A 22,287-nucleotide genomic window follows, 5' to 3' on the forward strand; every position below is an offset into this window, starting at 1 on the left:
TCCAGTTGAGCAATCTGCAACAGATGAAATGAGGGACTTAGATATCAAAAATAAATCTATTCTAGAATAAATCTTATGGACTGATGAAAAAATGTATAGTCCCTACCAGATGGGTTCAAAAGTCGCCAAATATCCGCAAGACCAAGATTTTTACACATCTTGTGAAGTAGTCAATAAAATGTTTGCTCTGGCATTTATGGCTGTATAGATTTTCAAGGTTTCCGTCTTCAATTTTTAATGTGGTACGGGACTCCTGAGAGTGATTGATTGTTCACAGAAGCTAAAGTTCAAGCTCTTTGGGTTGAGGCAGAGATAGAGATCTTCAGGCGTTTACTTCAATGCCCCTGTCAGATTCAGCCCTCTTCCCAACCCACTGCCATTAGCACTACATCACCTGGTGAGTGTCAGAGGAAGTAGGGCTCCTCGCTGAGAGAAAATCACCTTGAGGGAGAGCTGTGGAGTTCACAGGAGATAAATCCTGTTGTGATGGTACCTAGCTCACAGCTACAGTCCACCCATAATGCTCTCCTTCCTGCTCCAGAGGATTAGTGTGGATCTGGGTGGCAGGGAATGTCCTAGCTGCTAAGTAGGAGATTCCTGTGAAAGATTTGATTGGTTTTGTTGTAGCCTACGTACATTCGACACCACTCGCAGTGTAAACAATGACTTTGACCTAATTTTGAAGTAACATGTTTTTATTAACATAAGCTTTATTTTCTGCAAATAGAAATTCTTGCTGTTAATCAGCTCTCATTCTTAGTGTTTTGTTCAGTTTAAATCAGAGATATCTCAGCCATATTCTTTTGGATCTTTTCATTCATTAGTTGCCACAACATTTAAATTTTGATGCCTGGGTGGAGGTCTTTCTGCACTGCTTTTAAATTGTTTTTTTATGTCAATATGCACTTGATGGATGTCTTTTACCGTTGCCATGTGTCTTGTCAATTTTACTGCACTTCAAAAGAACTTCAACCTATAAAAACTTGTCTTGAGACATCTGCGTTCTCTCTTCATTGTGCTGTGTCTAGCTTTTTTGTTTCGTTTTTTTGTGCAAGAACGGATTCAGTTTGAATGGCCTTTTGTATTGGATTTGCCCATTATTTTTCCATTGACTGTGAGTGCATTGTTAGTTACATTTAATGGCAATGGAAAATGGGTCACAAGATATACACTTTTACATTTACACCAAAAAGTAATATTACATAACTTCACAAACACCTGAGCTGGTTTGAATCTACACGTCAATACAGAAAAACCAAAGGAAATTAAAGTGAGACATCTGAGGTGTGACTGCAAAACAGAGCTGGTTTATTTTACCCCTTCATCAACACTTCTGAATCTACAGGCATCGTGGCAGGCAGCACAGAGATGGGATCCAGACAAACCAACACAGATGGGCGGGTTGCGTCAACTGGTAAGTGCTCCATGACTAGACACAACAAATATATATTTAGCCAGATTTAGGAGGTAGTTACACTTAGTGATGTCATGTTTTTACTTATCGGACAGCTACCTGATCATGAAAAGACCCAATGTAAATGTCTGCAAAGATGTCCAGGAGGTGGTTTGAAAAGCATACAAGATGTGACAGTGTAAATGCATCTAGTAGTTCAGGCCAAATATGTAAACTTTACTATATGTGATGGATGGATGGATGGATACTATATGCACTTGATGGATGGATGGATTGATGGATGGATATGTGTGTAGATTGATAGACAGACAGACAGACAGACAGATTTTTAGCCAGTTTGAGCATTCTGTCAATGGAATGTTTTTGGATATTTGATCTTCTGTAATGGAAAATCAATCAATCAAAAAGTCAAATCAGTTAGAAAATTCATAGCAACCCCAGTGCAAAATATCTGAAGGGCTGTGCCAAATTTGGAGGATATAGCTTGAAAGCTTGAAGAGGAGTTAATGTATGACATTGGTCTTGGTTCTGGATTTTGGAAAAAACCCTAATAATATTAAAGTGTAAAACAGTATGTTAGCTTTGGCCGGCCAACATAAAGTAAATAGCCCTTATATGGCAGTAAAGGCTCTGTACTTGGTGGCTCGTCCAAATCCTGGACAGGCCCCCAAAGGACCTCAACCTGACACATGAAAAAACTATTCCTGCCCTTCCTATGGCCACTGCAGTTCTGCCCCTGGGCAAAAACACTTAACCCTCAGTTGCCCCCATCATACTATATTATGCCTACATCATCAGCACTCTAGCTAACGCTTGCACACTCTCAGCTGTCCTTCTGGACAAATACATTTTGAATTTAATGGATGAATTTTAACATTTGGAGCTGTTAGCTCAGGACTTTAGAATTTCAGATAGACAATAGGAAGCATAACTCTAAAACTGCCTCTTTTATGCTGTTGGATGCATTAAAAAGGAAGCAATAAACAACCCAATCATGACTTCCTACTATTAATAGTCTGAATAAAATTAACAGACACAATAAAGACACATTTTTTATTATAATTTGCAAATTGTTCTATTTAAGCATTTCATATTAGAAATGCAGAAAAGTTTCCCAAACTCTTCCCCTGTCATCCATTGGTCAGAAAAACGAGTCCCACCCCAAACTCACTCCATTGGTTGAGCCAATGTTGCTATGTCCGGCTAGTCGAGATGCTCTAACAAACTGAGTAATGATCTGATAGCACCACAGGGCTTCAGTTTTTACACTTTTCGGGGGAATCAACCAACAAATAGCTAACTTATAGTTGTCTCTGCAAAGTAGAAAGTGTTTCAACATCTGAAAAATTACAAACATCCCCTTTAACCTAATCATAAGGACAGAATTTATATTTTTCAAGGTACTGTACAAAGAAAAACTGTTGTTTCAAAGATAAATCTACCATTAAGCAGTTGATGGCATTCCTGTTATTCTAATCCTTTGTTTACTCTGCGGTTGTGAGATGTCCATTTGTGAGATGTCAACAAGAGCAGACTTTTGTTTAATGTCGATGTGCGTGTGTGTGTGTGTGTGTGTGTGTGTGTGTGTGTGTGTTAGCATTTTAGTCACCTTGCTGTGTGGGCTGCTTTATTCAATTCCATTTACACATTAGGGACAGACAATTCAGCGGTGAGAACTAAGGCAAGTGTATTATTACCAATGGGATGTTCAAAGGGGAAACAGAATGACAGTTTCCTGCCCAGCACCTGTAGTATCTAGTTCACTCCAATTTGTGAATACCCAGGAGAGATAAAGCATTTCACTCAGAGAGACCACAGCCAAGATTTATGTAGATTTCAATTATTTTTGCATAAAAAATGCTGCAGTGTACATTCATGGCACATTTGTTGATCTTGAAGAATGTTAATTGCGGAAAGTTACAAAGCGAGAGAAGAGGAGGTCAAGGCTATTTGTCATTTTAAGAAGAAAAATTAAAAGATAACTGGACGAAATTCTCAAGATTAGAAAGTAGGTTTTGCTCTCTAAGACCATGAATCAAGCCAAGGGGAACCATTCTTGAAACACGAAACATTTCAATCAGAAAAACATTCTTACGCTAACTGTCACATTGGTTTGAGTGCAACAATTTATGAAACAGCACTCGCAAAACCATTCGTACGTACATTTTCACAATTGTCTAAATGCAACAGTTTACAAACACTGTTGGTAAAACCATTCTTACATAAATTCTGACATTGGTTTGAATGCAAAAATTTACAAAACAGCGCTCGCAAAACCATTCTTACGTAAATTGCCACAACGGTTTAAATGCAACACTTTTACAAAACAACGCTCGCAAAACCATTCTTATGTAAATGGTCACATTGGTTTAAATGCAACAGTTTACGAAACAGCGCTCGCAAAAACATTCTTACGTAAATTTCCACACTGGCTTAAATGTAACACTTTATGAAACACTGCTCGCAAAACCATTCTTATGTAAACTGTCACATTGGTTTAAATGCAAAAATTTACGAAACAGTGCTCACAAAACCATTCTTACGTATGTTGACATTAGTTTAAATGCAACACTTTACGAAACACAGCTCACAAAACCATTCTTACGTAAACTTTCAGAATTGTTTGAATGCAACAATTTACAAAACACAACTCTCAGAACTATTCCAACTTAAATTGTCACACTGGTTTAAAAGCAACAATTTACAAAACACGCTCACAAAACCACTCTTACGTAAACTTTCAGAATCGTTTGAATGCGACAATTTACAAAACACAACTCTCAGAACTGTTCCAACTTAAATTACCACACTGGTTTAAAAGCAACAATTTATAAAACACCATTCGCAAAACCACTCTTATGTAATTTATCAAATTGGTTTGAATTCAACAATTTACAAAACACCGCTCAAAAAAGCATTCTTACATAAATTGCCACAATGGTTTGAATGAAACAATTTAAGGAACACTGTGTCCCAGCCAGGCATGATGCCATTGCGCCAAGTTATGTGTCTGTCCACAGTGTACATGAAAATGTTGCGCGACATGACACATTCACAGCCAATTGTAATCTATTTAATGTTTAATGTACATTAGTTTGGTGCAGGATTTAGACCAATGAGATTTTTGGGTATGGCTGCCCAGTGCAATGCCACAGAAATATGTATGCTTGGAAGATAACGTATAAGGAAACAAAACAGCAATGTAGTATTTAAATTTGCAGTTGTTTAATTGTCAACAAACAAGTCGTATAGAAACCAAAAGGACTACTTGTTCAACTGCTTCCACATTCTACATAGTGCGGCTCAGGTATTTCCAGTTACAGCATTCAGCACACCTACATGCAGAGGTTTATTCATGGGAAGGAAGTTTATTTCTAATTTCTAATTTTCTTTTTAGGGCTGTCAGTTGACTAAAAAAATAAATTGTGTTTTTGGCATTAACGTGACTGATCTCAAATGTAGAATTTGCTGAATTGTGTCTCTAAAGTAGCTACACTCAGTTCCTGAATAATGAATCAAACAAGTATAACCTGCAGCAGTATGGACGTCTCATTAACACTTGTTTCCTTCATTGATATTTCATACCTATGTTTCCATCATAGAACCATTGCAAATGACTTTACTTTGGTTAAATGTCCCAGATGCATTGATTTAAAAATACATTAGCCATTCTCTTACTTTGACCAGGCTTTAAAATGTACTCAGAACAGAATGAAGCAGTTTTAATGTTAAATATATTATAATATATGCTAAAATATATTTAACGACACTACACATAATCAGTTTCAAACGTTATAACTCATCTTTGGCAGCTCTTCTACTTATGTATTTACATTTCAACATACATCGATATACTTATTAGTAAAACAATAACACAAAATGGAGATTAAAACAAACATTAAATAAAAACAAGGTCTCTTTGTCCTCTCTCACACATGGAGCACTGCAGTGTTTGAAGTGTGTAGTTGTTTCATTCAAAGAGCACTGGTACTGACACTCTTTACTAGTCTCCTTTAACCTTCTGTCATTTGCGGTTCAAGCTGATCTGTGGTTAATGTCTGCTACAGACCTCCGTGTGATGAGAAATGGTGAAATGCGCTTGGATCGGAGTGTATACCAGCCTTTGCTTTCTTAGATTGGCTTGGGCTGAATTAAAGCTCTGAAAACCATTCTTCCACTGAATTTTGAAGATGCTGTACACAGTAATGTTTAGAATATTTATTCTTGTGTCTCTGAAAATGTCCGTACTTTAAAACCTTTTTCCAAACACTCACTACGGCACATTGTAAGCACATATAACCAGAAACTAGCGAGCCACTTTATTTCAAAGCGGAAGAATGTCATGAGGCCCAGTGCAAGTAGTCGATAGAACCTTAAATGAATGCTATGCAATGCTAGCATTTGTTCAACAGTTGTACGATAGTCAAAAGATCATTTAGCGTGTTTACAAACCTCGTCTCTGCAAATGTTTGCTAAATAGGTTTTAAAATCATGTAATGTAAGTTGGTGTATTTTATTTGCTTAAAAGTAAATGTTTATCATTAACTGTTGGTGTGTCCCAAATCGCACACTTCAGCACTTTTCTACGCAATACTGTAGTGTAAGTAGTGATAGTAGTACGTTTACACTGAAAATGTAACAAAAAGAAGTGTACTATGAGTACCCAGATGATGTACTTCCTTTACCGAAAAAGGGAGTGTGGAAAGTTGGATTCTTTATGTTTGCAGCTTGCCGGATGTTGAGGATGTTGAGTTACTCGCCACGATGCTGGCCTGACAAATCCCATTTCTTACCAAGGGAATTTGTCAGAAAATTCAAGTGCCTATTTCAAGCTAGTCAGACAATCTTGTTTTTCCACTTTGAGCTTCACAACAATCCTGATTGCTGTCTTGGCCTTCAGTACAGCATACAGCGAAGGTTTTCACTCAAGACTTCTTTTTTCCTCAGAATTGAAGCACAAACTCTGCATCAAATTCTGCACCAATGGCTGTCACAGGCCTGTCACATGTTCTGAGGTTTGATTTATCATTTATAGGCTTTGATAAACTTTCAGTAGCTGGGATTTTCAGAGAGGGAGAGGAAACTAATGAATCTACACTTCATTATGTACACAAGTGCAGCACCAGCTAACGTTATTAATATGCTAACGGCCAGCCAGCGAGGGGCGAATCTATTACTCCCCTTACAAAAAAATCTAAACTAGCCAGAAACTTGCCGCAAATTTGTAGCAAATTTGCTGCTCGTTATTTTCACATGAAAATGAGCTTTTGATTCACCGCAAATGTTTGCCAGAAGTTTGCAGCTCTTCGCCATGAACTCTCAATTTCCTTCAGGGCAGTCAGAATACATTGTTTACATTAAAAATTCAATTTCAGTCAGAAAGAAACAATAATTTGTCTTTTAAAATTTTAAAGTGCACATTCTGTAAATGTACTGACTAAAAGAGCATTGTGACGGGCACACACTTATGATCTGATGTGACAAAATTGCACAGAGAGTGAATGCACCTTCAAACATTCATTCAGCACACACTAAATGTCCCTTACAAAAAACTAAACTAGCCGCAAACATGCCACAAATTTGCAGCAAATTTGCCACTCGTTATTTTCACATGCAAATGAGCTTTTGATTCACAGCAAATATTTGGCAGAAGTTTGCAGCTCTTAACCGGTAGTAAACCTTTGGCAACAATGGACAATTTGCCGCAAGTTTTCCGCAAAGCTCATTTGCATGTGAAAATTATCAGTGGCGAATTTGCGGCAAGTTTGCGGCAAATTTTCCATGAACTCTCGATTTTCGTAAGACAGTACGAAAAGAGACAATATCTGGTATGGGCAGGGTTACCTGGCCTTGCTGATCTTACAAAATAATTGCAATTGAAGGCGATTGTGGCAACTACAGTAGCAAAACTTCTGTAAAGACAGCACCTTACAAATGTGAGTTGAATGATGTACCATCCCTCAGCGCTGTGTGCCCTAACAAAAATTGAGAGTTCACTGCAAATTTGCCTCAAACTTGACACAAATTCACCACATACAATTTTCACATGCAAATTAGCTTTGTTACCAAAGGTTTGACGGAGGTTCACCACTACCGGTGAAGATTTGCAAACTTCTGGCAAATATTTGTGGCGAATCACAAGCTCATTTGCATGTGAAAATAATGAGCGGCAAATATGTGTCAAGTTTGTGGCTAGTTTAGGGATGAATGTGTATTATTTATGATATAAATGTTAGACTGAGGTTGGCTAATGTGCTAAGCTAGCAGTAACACATAGTATGCGTTTGAAACGTCACTTGCTTCAGCTGAATATGGTGAAGGATTTTGTGTATTAAAAACATTGAGACGATACTACATCTTGAAAATTCATACAATAAATGGTCAACTGCATGGTGTAAATGCACAGACATTTGAGACACAGCTAAAATCTTTTGCTCAAGGCAACTGTGAAAGACTGTAGCTGTGGAGAGAAAAAGAGAGAATAAAGTACAAAAAAAAAAAAGTTATACAAGTGCATGGGGACACTCAGCACATTTTCAAGGTTACAGTCCTTCCTGTCACATAAAGATATAAAGTTTATGAGCTTTAGTATTTCCTTTGTACTATAAATGTGAACCCAATGGATGTGTAAAATAAGGCAGCTTTTCAAGCTTTGAAAGCCCATTGCTCATGACCGGTACTGTAGAAACCGTAATCTCTTGATACAGATGACTAAATGATTGCTCTGTAAATTCAAGAAGATCTTTCGCCCGCACACAGATTTTATGGAAATAGAGACATTCTGCTGTGAAATATCATCATAGAAAAGCACATGTGAAGATTATAGGAGCATGGCTTGCGCTATAATAGTTCCACTTGATGTGTGGTTTTTGTTACAATTGCAAATACGAGCAAATTTGCATTTGAACCACACATTTTTGTCTCATGTCTAACAATATCTCTGAAAATATAAATATTAAATATGTATGAATTCCATCTTTCCACAAATAATTACTAGGCTATTAGAGATTTGCATTACATAAAGCTGAACTGTGTAATTTGGCCAATGACAGAAGGGGAGTAATTGATAAACCTGTTTGAAAACAATAATTACACACTTTAATCTGAAACAAATCCTAAAAAAGGGTTTCCTATACACTACCAGTCAAAAGTTTTGAAAAACATACTCATTCATTATTATATATATATATATATTCTTTTTTTTTTTTTTTTTTTTTTTTTAACATTTTTGAATAATAGTAAAGTCATCAAAACTATGGAATAACATAAAAGGAACTATGGCAATAATGTTGTGACTAAACAAAATCCAAAATAAATCAAAACTGTGTTATATTTTAGCATCTTCAAAGTAGTCACCCTTTGCCTAGAATTTGCAGACATGTACTCTTGACATTTTCTCAACCAACTTCTTGAGGTATCACCCTGGGATGCTTTTTAAACAGTATTGAAGGAGTTCCCATCTATGTTGGGTACTTATTGGCTGCTTTTCTTTATTATTTGGTCCAAGTCATCAATTTCAAAAACATTTTTATTTAAATTACATTTTAGTTTTATAATGAAATAAATTAATATGGTGGCACAATTATATTTTTGTCTACAAAACTAATTTCAAAAGATTTATAAGATCATTAGAAACATTTCAGTCAAGTGTTTCAAAAGTTTTGACCGGTAGTGTATATTCTAATAAATATCATAAAATCCAATGGATCACTATTGGCCAATGACGATGTTAAAACGTGAATTTGTTTTTGGCCTCACATATCCTAAGCAGCGGACACTTTTATTGTGGACCAAGTTTTTACTGAACCAATAAAACAAATAGACCTCAGAAATACGAACTGAATCATGAGAAATTTGAATCATTACACCTAAGAACATATTGTGAGCATTGTGTTCTTTTCTGTGTGTATCTGTGTGTTTGAGAATTTTTAGGGATGTTAATTAAATGTGTGACGCTCTTCTGTCTCAATGCTGTTATCTTCTCTCCTGTTCTTTGCCGTCTTTGTTAGCCTAAGTTCATATTCTTTTCACACGTCTACACCCAGTCAGTCTGACACCAGAAAACTCTGTCTGAATAATAATAAAAATGATAAAACATCCTTATCAGGCCCACTGATCTAAATATAATCTGTGTGAGAAGGTCCAAAACAAGGGAAGATTAGCGATTGTACTGAACCGCACACTCACAAACACACAGCCAAAATCTCTTTATTCTCTTTTTGTTAGTCTCTAAAGGGATGCAGTGGTCACCTGAAGGCAAGCTCCATTCCTCAATGATAAAACAAATCCACACACAAAAAAAAAGTTTCAAAAGAACACACAGTGGTCCAAAAAGGCAGCAGTCCAAAAGACGCTCACTTTGTTTTGTTTCTCTGAACTAAATAAAATAAAATTATAGAAGTACTTTGCCAAGGTTAGTTTGCAGCTCAAGTAAATGTCAAATATCTGTCAGACTGTTTACTCAGCTTTATTGACCGAAACCAAATTTTCCATTTGAGCAAATGTTTCAATCCAATCACATATCAAAATGATAGTTTATATAAACATTTAATTTCTGTCGTCATTTATTGACCCTCATGTAATTACGAACTTGTATGACTGTCTTCCATGGCATGGTGGCTCAGTGAGTAGCACTGTTGCCTCACAGCAAAAAAGTCCCCAGTTTGAGTGCCAGCACACCCAGGGCCTTTATGTGTGGTGTTTGCATGTCTCCCCATGTTCGTGTGGGTTTCTCCGGGTGCTCCGGTTTCACCCACAGTCCAAAAACATGCAGGTTAAGTGAATTGGAAATTCTAAATTCCCTGTGAGTGAAAGTGTGAATGTGTATGTCTGTGTGTGTTAGCCCTGTGATGAACCGGCCACCTGTCCAGGGTGTTTCCCTGTCTTTGGCCCAAGACAGCTCGGATAGGCTCCAGCACTACATAGGACAAGCAGCTATAAAAGATGGATGGATGGACCTTCCATGGAACACAAAAGGAGACATTTTTCCAAGCTGCCAACAGAGTGGCACCAAAGGAGAGTTGTATTTTTGGTTGTAAGTCAACAGAAATGCATATTTTATTAACTCTACCCACTAACCACAACCTTAAACCTAACCATCTGCGGAGAAAAAATGTCATTTTAAAGCTAAAATGCAACCTCCAAATCACACTCACCATTGTTTATATGAATGTGATTACTGGTTTCCACAAGACCAGAACCTGTGTCTCAGAGGTTAGTAGTGCTAAAGGGAAATGTGTTTATGCTTAAATTGATGCAAAAGTGTCTGATCAGGGATAGCACTTGACAGTAATTCGGCAGAATGGGGTTGATATCATGGTACATAAACTTTCAGAAGTAACATGTCGATTTCCTCTGTGATTATGTTGATAAGGTATTCCATACAGCTTGTGCACTGTATGCTGAGTCTTCTGAACAAATACGATTGCTTTGTGAGAGGAATAGACCAAAGTATATGTCATTTACGCAATCGTGAACAATATTTTACTCCACTGTAGAACCAATGGCGGTTGACATCAAATCTGGCATGACACACCTTCAGGCACCATAGACTATATGTGGCACCATTCGCCGATAAGCTACAACATTAAAACCACCTGCCTGGGGGTCTGTTTATCTCAGCGAGCATTGACACTGACTACCACCCCTGAAGTCGCGAGTTCGAATCCAGGGCGTGCTGAGTGACTCCAGCTAGGTCTCCTAAGCAACCAAATTGGCCCTGTTGCTAGGGAGGGTAGAGTCACATGGGGTAACCTCCTCGTGGTCGCGATTAGGAGTTCTCGCTCTCAATGGAGCGTGTGGTAATTTGTGCGTGAATCGCAGAGAGTAGCATGAGCCTCCACATGCTGTGAGTCTCCGCGGTGTCATGCACAGCGAGCCACTTTTGTGTAGGTCCCCCTCGTGCTGCCAGAACAGCTCTGACCCGTCGAGGCAAGGACCCCATAAGACCTCTGAAGGTGTCTTGTGGTATCTGGCACCGAGACATTGGCAGCAAATCCTTTAAGTCCTGTAAGTTGTGAGGTAGGGCCTCCATGGATCAGACTTGTTGGTCCAGCACATCCCATAGATGCTCAATCGGAATGAGATCTGGGGAATTTAGAGGCCAAGTCAACACCTTGTAATCTTTCAGTCATGTTCCACAAACTATTCCTGAACAATTTTTGCAGTGTGTCAGGGAGCAATATCCTGTTGAAAGAGGCCACTTCCATCAGGGAATACCATTGCCATGAAGGAGTGTACGTCATCTGCAACAATCTTTAGGTAAGTGGTACGTGTCAAAGTAATATCCACATGAATGCCAGGACCCAAGGTTTCCCAGCAGAGCATTGAACAGTGCGTCACACTGCCTCTGGCGGCCTGTCTTCTTCCCATAGTGCATCCTGCTGCCATCACTTCCCCAGGTAAATGACACACACGCACCCAGCCATCCACATGATCTAAAAGAAAACATGATTCATCAGACCATGCCACTTTCTTCCATTGCTCCATGGTCCAGTTCTGATACTCACGTCCCATTGTAGGTACTTTCGGCAGTGGACAGGGGTCACCATGGGCACTCTGACTGGTCTACAGCTACGCAGCAAGCTGTGATGCACTGTGTGTTCTGACACCTTTCTATCATGGCCAGCATGAAGTTTTTCAGCAATTTGTGCTATAGTAGTTCTTCTGTGGGTTCAGACCAGACGAGCTAGCCTTCACTCCCCACGTGCATCAGTGAGCCTTGGGCACCCATGACCCTGTCGCCGGTTCACCGGTTGTCCTTCCTTGGACCACTTTTGGTAGGTACTAACCACTGCATACCGGTAATACCCCACAAGACCTGCCATTTTAGAGATGCTCTGACCCAGTCATCTAGCCATCACAATTCGACCCTTGACAAAGTCGCTCAGATCCTTACGCTTGTCCATTTTCCCTGCTTCCAACACATGAAATTCAAGAACTAACTGTTCACTCGCTGCCTAATATATCCCAGCCTTTGACAGGTGTCATTGTAACGAGATAATAAATGTTATTCACTTCACCTGTCAGTGGTTTTAATGTTGTGGCTGATCAGTGTATATTCACACATGTGACACAAGTGGCTTATTTTGAGAAAGCAAGTTATTGCGAGAAAGCAGTGATCCAGTTTACATGCACTGTATAAGTGGTATACTCTTTACTCATGTATACATGCAGCTCGGTCAATAAGTAGCTTTCTCCAGAGCAATGTAATTTCCCCTCGATGCTTGTGTAAATAACAAACATAGTATCTGAGGAAGACCTCACTATTTCATTCTCTGTTGCTTTCATTTATTTCCAGATATTCCAGAGTTGTTGCTGTGTTTGTTTCCTTAAATTTCCATCGCAATATAAAATGGAACTTCGCTGCAAGGTTTCCTTTTTACATAAAACTTCTGGATCCCCTCAATGTACGAGTGCATATACACGAACGTGAGGGACCGTCGATATTTTACATTGGTGTGTGTAAATGGGTATAGTTTATAGTGTATGTGCTTTCCCCACTGTAATCCCAGAAATGTTGAATTCTTTCCGCTGTGTTGACTTGTTGTTGGGCTCCATCCTATGACATTTGTAATCTGGTGTGTTCACGCACATGCGCACTCCTCAAAAACATGTTAGAAGGTTTACATGGGTTTACATGGTCATATTAAGCCACGTTCTCCAGATAAAACCCAAGTGTGTTAAATCACTTTCTCTTAATCCCATAAACAGCGTAAGGAAATCAGCGTTCTTGTTTACATGTCATTTCAGAAAGCCACATTCTGCAAAAACCCTGAAATAAAACTTTTCTGCGTGAAGACGCATGAAAGGTTGCGTAAAAGTGCATGAAAAGAAGTGTGTTTAGAAGGCAGAAAACATCATCTGGCACTGTCTCTTGTTTTTTTTTTTTGTTTTGTTTTTTTGGCTCTTTCTCTCTATCTGTCCCAGATTCAAATACCTCCAGGAGTGAGAATTGATATCTGCTTTGCTGACTGATAATGTAAATCCTGAACGTTCGGTTATGACAGGTGCATAGAGAGCAATTCTAAACTAGACTAAAGTGAAACAAAATGGCCCCTAAATGTTCCTCACAGGACAGACTCATTTCATACCTCCCTCCACATACTTTGGAAACCAGACCAAGACCAAGATTGAGATGCAGCATAAAATGTAAATGTAATAGTTTGCCTTCCAAGTGATCTCTATTGTAATCATCCTGGCATATGCAGGCTAACATCTCATGCAGTTTACCTGAAGGTGAGGATGATGAATATGTCCATATGTTCATTTAATACAGCCATAATTAAATGCACATATTCTCTAGACATGAACCATGTAGCGCATGAATCTGAACAGTTAAACACGTGCAGCTGCCATTCATCAAACCGTGCAGCATGTTTTGGATGTAAACTAGGCTGTGGTGTCCATATAAATATTAGTGCTTTTACGCTCCCATTCACCACAAAATAATGCAGTCTTCACTTCATCATGTGGAGAAACAGTAATTGCCTTTTAGCAGAAAGACATTATTACATTAAGCCAACTTCACTTATCAAGCACAAAACTGACTTCAAACGAGTGCATTTTGTTGTGCGCATTTACTCCAGTCAAACACTTTGTAAAATAGGCAAATTATCGGTATTTTCTTTTTTTTTTTTTGCATTGAAGTTGTTTTAAACAGACTGATATCACAGTGAATTTGGTGGGTAAATGATGTAACAGTCAACAGGACTGCTTATTTTATTAACCATATGCCCTAACCTTATTCCTAACCCCAACCATAAACCTAACAAATCAAATCAAAATCAAATCACTTTTATTGTCACACAGCCATATACACTAGTGCAATGGTGTGTGAAATTCTTGGGTGCAGCTCCGATCAACATAGCAGTCGTGACAGTGATGAGACATATACCAATTTACAATAACATCAAACTAACACAGCACAATTTAAAGTCTAATATACACATAATTACATACAACACAATATACAAATAATACACTGTACAGTATACAATACACACAATATAGATACGCATTATTCAATAAAAAAAAAATAAAAAAAGTATATATAGTAGTATATATAGAATGTACAGTAGGTTGTATTGTACTGTATTGACATTCAGGCTGTCGGTTGATAGTAAGTTGTTAAGAGAGAATATAATATAATAATAATATCATTTATGACAGTCCGGTGTGAGATATAAGAGTAAGAGTAATAAAGTGCAGTGCTGATGTATTTTGATCGTGGGAGATCAAGAGTTCAAAAGTCTAATTGCTTGGGGGAAGAAGCTATCATGGAGTCGGCTGGTGCGGGTCCTGATGCTGCGATACCGCCTGCCTGATGGTAGCAGTGAGAACAGCCCATGGCTCGGGTGGCTGGAGTCTCTGGTGATCCTCCGAGCTTTTTTCACACACCGCCTGGTATATATATCCTGGAGGGAGGGAAACTCACCTCCGATGATGTGTCTGACAGTTCGCACTACCCTTTGCAGTGCTTTGCAGTTGTGGGCTGTGCTATTGCCATACCAGGTGGAGATGCAGCCAGTCAGGATGCTCTCTACAGTGCAGGTGTAGAACCGTGTGAGGATGTGGCGGTTCATTCCAAACTTCCTCAGCCATCTCAGGAAGAAGAGGCGCTGATGAGCCTTCTTCACAACGATTTCAGTGTGGATGGACCATGTGAGTTCCTCAGTGATGTGGACACCCAGGAACTTGAAGCTGCTGACTCTCTCCACTGGTGCTCCATTGATGGTAATGGGACTGTGTTCTCTGTCTTTTCTTCTGAAGTCCACCACAAGCTCCTTTGTCTTACTGACGTTGAGGGAGAGGTTGTGCTCCTGACACCAGTGTGTCAGAGTGTGCACCTTCTCTCTGTAGGCTGTTTCATCATTGTCAGTGATCAGACCTACCACCGTCGTGTCATCAGCAAACTTGATGGCATTGGAGCTATGTGTTGCCACACAGTCACAAGAGTGTGTACAAGGAATACAAGAGTGGGCTGAGAACACAGCCCTGTGGGGCTCCAGTGTTGAGGCTCAGTGTTGAGGAGATGTTGCTGCCTATTCTAACCACCTGGTGTCTGCTTGACAAGAAGTCAAGGATCCAGCTGCACAGCGAGCTGTTTAAGCCCAGAGTTTCTCACCTAGCTTGGAGGGCACTATGGATTTGAATACTGAGCTGTAGTCTACAAACAGCATTCTCACATAAGTGTTCTTTTTTCCAGGTGGGAGAGAGCAGTGTGTATTGTAGATGCAATGGCATCATCAGTGGAGCGCTTGTTGCGGTAAGCAAACTGCAATGGGTCTAGAAAGCGAGGCAGCACAGAGCAGATGTAATCTCTGATTAGTCTCTCAAAGCATTTGCTGATGATGGGGGTCAGAGCAACAGGACGCCAGTCATTTAAGCAAGTTATTTTTGATTGCTTTGGAACAGGCACAATGGTTGATGTTTTAAAGCATGTGGGGACTACAGACAAAGAGAGGGAAAGGTTGAAAATGTCTGTAAAAACACCAGCCAGCTGGTTCGCGCACGCTCTGATGATGTGGCCCGGAATGCCGTCTGGGCCCGCGGCTTTGTGGATATTCACCCGTCGGAAGGATCGGGTTACATCTGCTTCAGAGACGGAGAGTGAACTAACCTCTGTAGCTTCGGCCGCGAGAGCTCTCTCCGCGAGGGCATTATTATGTTATTTCCCTCAAAACGAGCATAAAAAGTATTTAGCTCATCCGGGAGAGAGGCAGCGGTGTTCATGGTGGAGTTTTTATTCCCTTTAAAGTCCGTGATGATGTTAATTCCCTGCCACATGCTTCTAGAGTTGGTGGTGTTAAACTGTCCTTCAATCTTGTTCCTGTACTGGTGTTTTTCTGTTTTTGGAGGGCATAACTGGCTTGTTTATGCTCCTCCGCGTTCCCGGAATTGAAAGCGGAGGTCCGCACATTAAGTGCCGCGCGAACATCGCTATTTATCCATGGCTTCTGGTTCGGATAGATCCGTGTTGTTCTGGTCGGAACGACGTCCTCCACGCACTTTCTGATGAAACACATTATGCTATCAGCGTAAAGCTTGATGTCGTCATCAGAGGGGGACCGGAACATCTCCCAGTCCGTGTGATCAAAACAGTCCTGTAGCGTAGAGTCTGATTGGTCCGACCAGCACTGGATCGTTCTGAGGGTGGGTGCTTCCTGTTTCAGTTTCTGCCTGTAAGCGGGCAGAAGCAGAATGGAAGAGTGGTCCGATTTGCCAAATGGTGGGCGGGGGAGGGTTTTGTAGCCATCCCGGAAAGGGAGAGTAGCTATGGTCCAAAACCCGGTCCCCTCGTGTGTTGAAACTAATGTGCTGGTGATATTTTGGTGCGACTGATTTAAAACTGGCTTTATTAAAGTCCCCGGTCACAATGAACGTGGCCTCAGGGTGCGCGGTTTCCTGCTCACTTATACTCCCATACAGTTCCTTGATTGCCCGGTCTGTGTCGGCTTGTGGTGGGATGTACACAGCTGTGATAATGACCGCTGTGAATTCCCTCGATAGCCAGAATGGTCGACACAGAAGCATGAGAAATTCCAGATCAGGAGAGCAGAAAGACTTGATAGAATGTACGTTCCTCTGATCACACCAGGATTTGTTGATCATAAAACATACACCACCACCTCTGCTTTTACCTGAGAGGTCTTTCGCTCTGTCCGCTCAGTGCACGGAGAACCCCACGGGTTCAGTGGCTGAGTCTGGAATCTCCGTAGACATCCAAGTTTCTGTTAGGCAGATAATGCAGCAGTCCCTCGTCTCTTGTTGGAAAGAGATCCGCGCTTTCAGCTCGCAGAGCTTGTTATCCAGAGACTGAACATTTGCCAGTAGAATACTGGGTAGCGGGGGTCGATTTGTGCAGCGTCTTACTCTGATGAGAATGCCGGCTCTGTTTCCCCTTTTCCTCCTGCGTTTCAGTGTCTGGCCTGCCCAGACAAAGGGCTCCGCTTGCGTGTTTGTAAACAGCGGGTCGGCATTGAGGAATTTGAAGTCTGGTTTACGGTGTGAAATTGCTGAACCAATGTCCAAAAGTGTTTGTCTGTCGTAGACAATAAGGCAGACAACATCCAAGACAAAAAACATAAGAATTGTGAACAAAACAAACAAAACACTACCATGTTGTGTCGGAGCTCGCAACGCAGCAGCCATACTCGGCGCCATCTTGAGTCCTACTAACAGTCAGTGAAGTACAAATTTTAGAGTGAAAATGCATCCTCCAAACTGCGCTCATCATTTAATATATTTACACAATATTGGCTCATTTAATGGTGTGAGTTTGGGGCAGGGCTATCTTTTTCTTTTTCTTTTTTCGAACAATGGCAGACAGGGTAAGTGTTTGATTAGTCTCACAAAGCCAGACCTATGACTACGGCATAGGTCTGGGCTCTATAGCAGCTTCAATTGGCCAAGAACCACCCATTTAGACAAGAAAAGTCATCTAACTGACATGTTAAGTGACCAATCACAGTCAGTTTTATCATTACGGGGTGTGTAGGGGTGGGGTTATCAGAGATGTATCATCCCATTATAAAAGACAGATATGGGGGAAAAAATAATGTATATAATGCCGTGCGAGTCTCCGCAAGAGATTGCAAAGAAAACACATTGGAAAATAGCAGAAAATGTGTAGAGAGTCTATGTATAGCAAAGACAACCTTATTACAAAAAAAAATTCATAGACATACCTAAACAGTTAAACAAAGGAGAAAATGCAGCTCTGCTCATGGATATCTGCTTTACTTCCTGATACATGCCTCAAGCGAAACTCTGAATATCTTTAAAAGATTTGATGTCACTAACCTGGCAAACTTGGGAAAATTCTGTGATTTTTTTCAGTCCTCAGAAGCGCTCGTTCTATCCACACGGAACTTGTGAACACGACTCGGCTTCCAGGCAGACCGAAAAAATGTCCTGTATGCATCTACTCATGGAAGTTCCATCGAACCAGACAATCAGAGTTGGTTGAGCGTTTTCCAGTTTTGTTTGCTATAAGCATCAGACGGTTAGTGCACAGACTGTGGGTGGTCCGTGAGTGTGCCGTCTGAGGCTGACTTGTGTTTGACATACTTGTTTGAAAACACTCATTATTTTTGTAATTCCATTTAGTTACCCTAGTTGTGTAAAAATGACACAGTTCACCTTTAAATGGTGAGAAACAAAGTGGTGGGTGTTGGAATTGAGGGATTTGACCACAGTAGGTCAAAATGATTTCTACAGAGCCGCTGATGTATGATAAAATTTCTGCTTTAGTTAGCAGGACTGAAATGTGCAGGCCATTGGGCATCAAGCTATAATCGCACACCAACATACGGCACTACATCAAAGTGCCAAGATATGTCCTTAATCATTCAGCAATCTGTCTTCCTCTCATACACACACACACACACACACACACACACACACACGTGGAAAGGTGAAGAGAGAAAGTGCTTTGTCTTTTCCCTCTTTCTGAAACACTCAGACCCTTTTTGACCAATAAAACATAAAATTTGTATAAAACACATTCTAACCTACATACTGGATCTAGAGATGTCTGTGTACCATGAGCATTTAGTTATTACCATAGATTCCATTACCAAATATATTCGCACAAATCCACTCTTGATAGCATGCAATGAAACTCAGTACAATTTTATTTTTTTTCAGAATAAAGGCCTGCTAACACTTAGTCTGATGCGAATAAAGGTAAATCAAAAATATTAAATATTAAAAACCAATTTTTTCACCAAAACTATTCAAACCAAGTCCGATAACGAATTTTCGTAATTCTCTGAAATAGCTTAACAAAATTAAAAAGACGTATACAAATATCTGAAGCTGAGTGATTTGCTAGCAGCCAATCAGCACTTACCGCGGCAGTGCACGCCCTCGTCGTAACCGTCCTCACAGTCCCGGACCCCGTTGCAGAGTTTACTGAAATGAACACATCTGTGTGTGCCAAGACACTGGAGGTGATTGATGGGACATCTCACCGTTACCTCTCGAAAGCCTGGAAAAAGAAAGAGAATAGGAATAGTGGTCGACCAATGGAAGTTTTTGTGGATACTGATATTTAGAAAGCAGGGTCGCCAATGTAATGCCCAAAATGGGTGATTATTCCATTACACTACTTATCTTGAAAACTGAAACTTCTTTTATTTTTCATATGTTAAAATTTATCACATGTATCGGAGTAAAGATCTGATCATGCCATCAACCTTCAAGTTGATTTTGTAAAACTCAATTGCTATCTAAAATGCATTGTTATTGACCGATAATCTCAAAATGGCTAATTATCGTCTAGTTTATCTTCTTGGCTTATATATATTGGTGAATCACTAGTTAATAATAATTATTTAAAAAAATTAATTTAAAAAAATTACTGAACACATATAAAATAGATCCATTTGAATAAAACAGCACAATGAGATCTTTTAAAAGCTTTTAAAAGATGTTATTTTTTTCCATTTCTATGCCATATATACTGTGTGTATATATATATATATATAAAAGCCACCATAAAACTGTTGCTCACCCCGTTAACCCAATTCATAGGGGCATTGTGCATAAGTATGATGAGCAAAGCTATTTTAATATTCAACTCCTTGCACAGTTTCTCCTAAAAATCTCTCTTTAGTTTAACATGCCAGTAGGCGTCTCTTGTGAATCCCTGATTTTGGATTGCCTGACATTTCTATGGTGTCACAGGGGAGAATACACCACTGCAAAAACAACAATATTGATCTCGATCCATAACAAGGGCTCTGAAACTCTTGACCTGCAATCCGTCTGCCTTCTTAACTTTCAATTTCCTTGTCAGTGATCACCAAAGAGGTTTTTTTTTTTTTTTTTTCAACAGTTTGGGAGAAGGGAAACAAATACAGGTTTCCCCTTAAAGGCTTTTCCCAATGGACCTCTGCTCCACTTTCATAATCCTGGTAAAAAGAGAATATACAATTCAACAAATAGGAGAACTGTTTAAAAATATCCCAACACTCTCTCTCTCTCTCTCTACCTTTCTCTCAGGGCTTCTGTATCTCCAGAGATGCTCAAAAGTATCTAGGCAGCAAAAGTCAAGATGGCACCTGGAAAATATTGGATGGTGATGTAACCTTATTAATTCAGCACTTTCTATTGTTTTAAGTCTTACTCTGATGGCTCCAACCATGGCCGCCCTCCAATATGACAACATTTCAGTAGGGAGGCCTCGCTAAAAGAATAATTATGAAGAAATTCTTAGGAAATAAAGACTGTAAAGGAATGGATGTTGGTTTATGACAATTTGAGACCTTGGCACAATACTAATACCACAAGTTACATTACACGCCAGTGCCGCCCTCTCAATGCGCTCACAATTTATGCTTATTCGGTTCATCAAGCTATAATTTTTAGACACCTGGATGCATACATTTAAATAATTATGTTGGCTTGTCAAAGCAGAGTGCTTGAGCACTTAACGCGTGCGGCCCAGTTTTTCTAACTGGGTGTACACTGAATGTGCAGACTGCGCATGCGCCTGTAATTATTTGCAGTGCTTAGTGGGTCCACAAGGTGGCAACACTCACAATTGAGCTGTTGCTTTCATGAAGAAGCATTAAAAGATGTAATGCCGCTAATCAACAGAAAACGAAGGTAGAAACAACAACAACAGTGGATGTGCATGTCAAGAGTGCATGTGTGAGAAGGTCTGGAGATACTTGCATTTGTATAACTCGAGTCTGATGGAATATAAAGACATATTTATGGGTCTAAACACCTGAAGAGAAACAGAATTTTTTTAAATGTTTAATGTCACTATGTTGGCTATTTTATTACTGGCTCTTGAATAATTAATTGAAAAGTTTAATAAAGAAACACTTGAAGGCTATTTTTTTTTTTTATTTAATTAGTTAATATTAATATTCAACTTTTTAAAACAGTGTTCCCTATCTGTCACTCACTCGATGTTGTGTCGATGTAGTGACACTAGGGTCACTCTTGGGAGCCCTAAACACCTCTGATCTTTGAAAAAAGTCCAATGGGAATTGGTGAGTGGAATTTGCATGCCACTCCCCTGGACATATGGGTATAAATTAATTAATTATCACACATTTGCACATATACAGGGAAATTCTTTTGTCACATATCCCAGCTAAGCTGGGGTCAGAGTGCAGGGTCAGCCATGATACAGCACCCCTGGAGCAGATAGGGTCAAGGGCATTGCTCAAGGGCCCAACAGTGGCATTTTGTTGGTGCTGGCTTGAACCTCCAACCTTCTGATCAGTAACCCAAAGCCTTAACTGCTGAGCCACCACTGCCCCTACCCCTATAAAAGGAGCTGGTATGCAACCACTCATTCAGATTTTCTCTTCGGAGCCAAGCAGTTCTATTCATTGAAGCTGAATTAATCCGCGAGTTCATTCACCTCATCTGCTGGATTTTACGGCGCATTTCAGCGGCTTCTCCCCCTCTGCACCCATGAAGTGAGAGAATGCCCCTGGGTGCTTCGGCAGAATAACAAAAAAGTTTTTTTGTAAAATATATATTTGTTTGTTTATTCTTTTTTTTTTTTTTTTTTTTAATGGTTGGATTCCTGTAGTTTAAAAAAGCTTGGGAATCACTGACCCAGACAGACAGTCAAATCTTCAAACATTTTACCCTCCTGGGCTGTTTAATAAAGGTCGACACCTTGGCTTTTCGTGGTCATTTTAAACTGTACAGGTAAAAAGAATTAACATTTCTTCTTCCCTGCAGTTGTAACAATAAAATTTTCCACTGCTTTTGGGATTTTATGCTATTTAAATCTTATTTATCTGTAAATTTCTGAAATACACCATTTATTTGCAAATGTAAAAAAGCAAATTTATGTTAACTTCACTTCAGTAAAAACCTACACTTTTTATTAGTTGAAA

The 22,287-nt window shown here is 39.6% G+C and overlaps 1 protein-coding gene across 1 annotated transcript in view; it reads right to left on the bottom strand.

Annotated features, from left to right (window-relative positions):
- Window positions 1-22,287, bottom strand: part of LOC127438065 (low-density lipoprotein receptor-related protein 1B-like) — a 308,837-nt gene that overhangs the window by 275,013 nt on the left and 11,537 nt on the right. Inside the window, exon 2 of the mRNA XM_051693349.1 lies at window positions 19,269-19,406. Coding sequence (XP_051549309.1) covers window positions 19,269-19,406 — 138 coding nt within the window. The remainder of the gene's footprint in view (window positions 1-19,268; window positions 19,407-22,287) is intronic.

The sequence above is a fragment of the Myxocyprinus asiaticus genome, chromosome 49 (assembly GCF_019703515.2).
Source record: "Myxocyprinus asiaticus isolate MX2 ecotype Aquarium Trade chromosome 49, UBuf_Myxa_2, whole genome shotgun sequence".
In the NCBI taxonomy this organism is placed as follows: Eukaryota; Metazoa; Chordata; class Actinopteri; order Cypriniformes; family Catostomidae; genus Myxocyprinus; species Myxocyprinus asiaticus.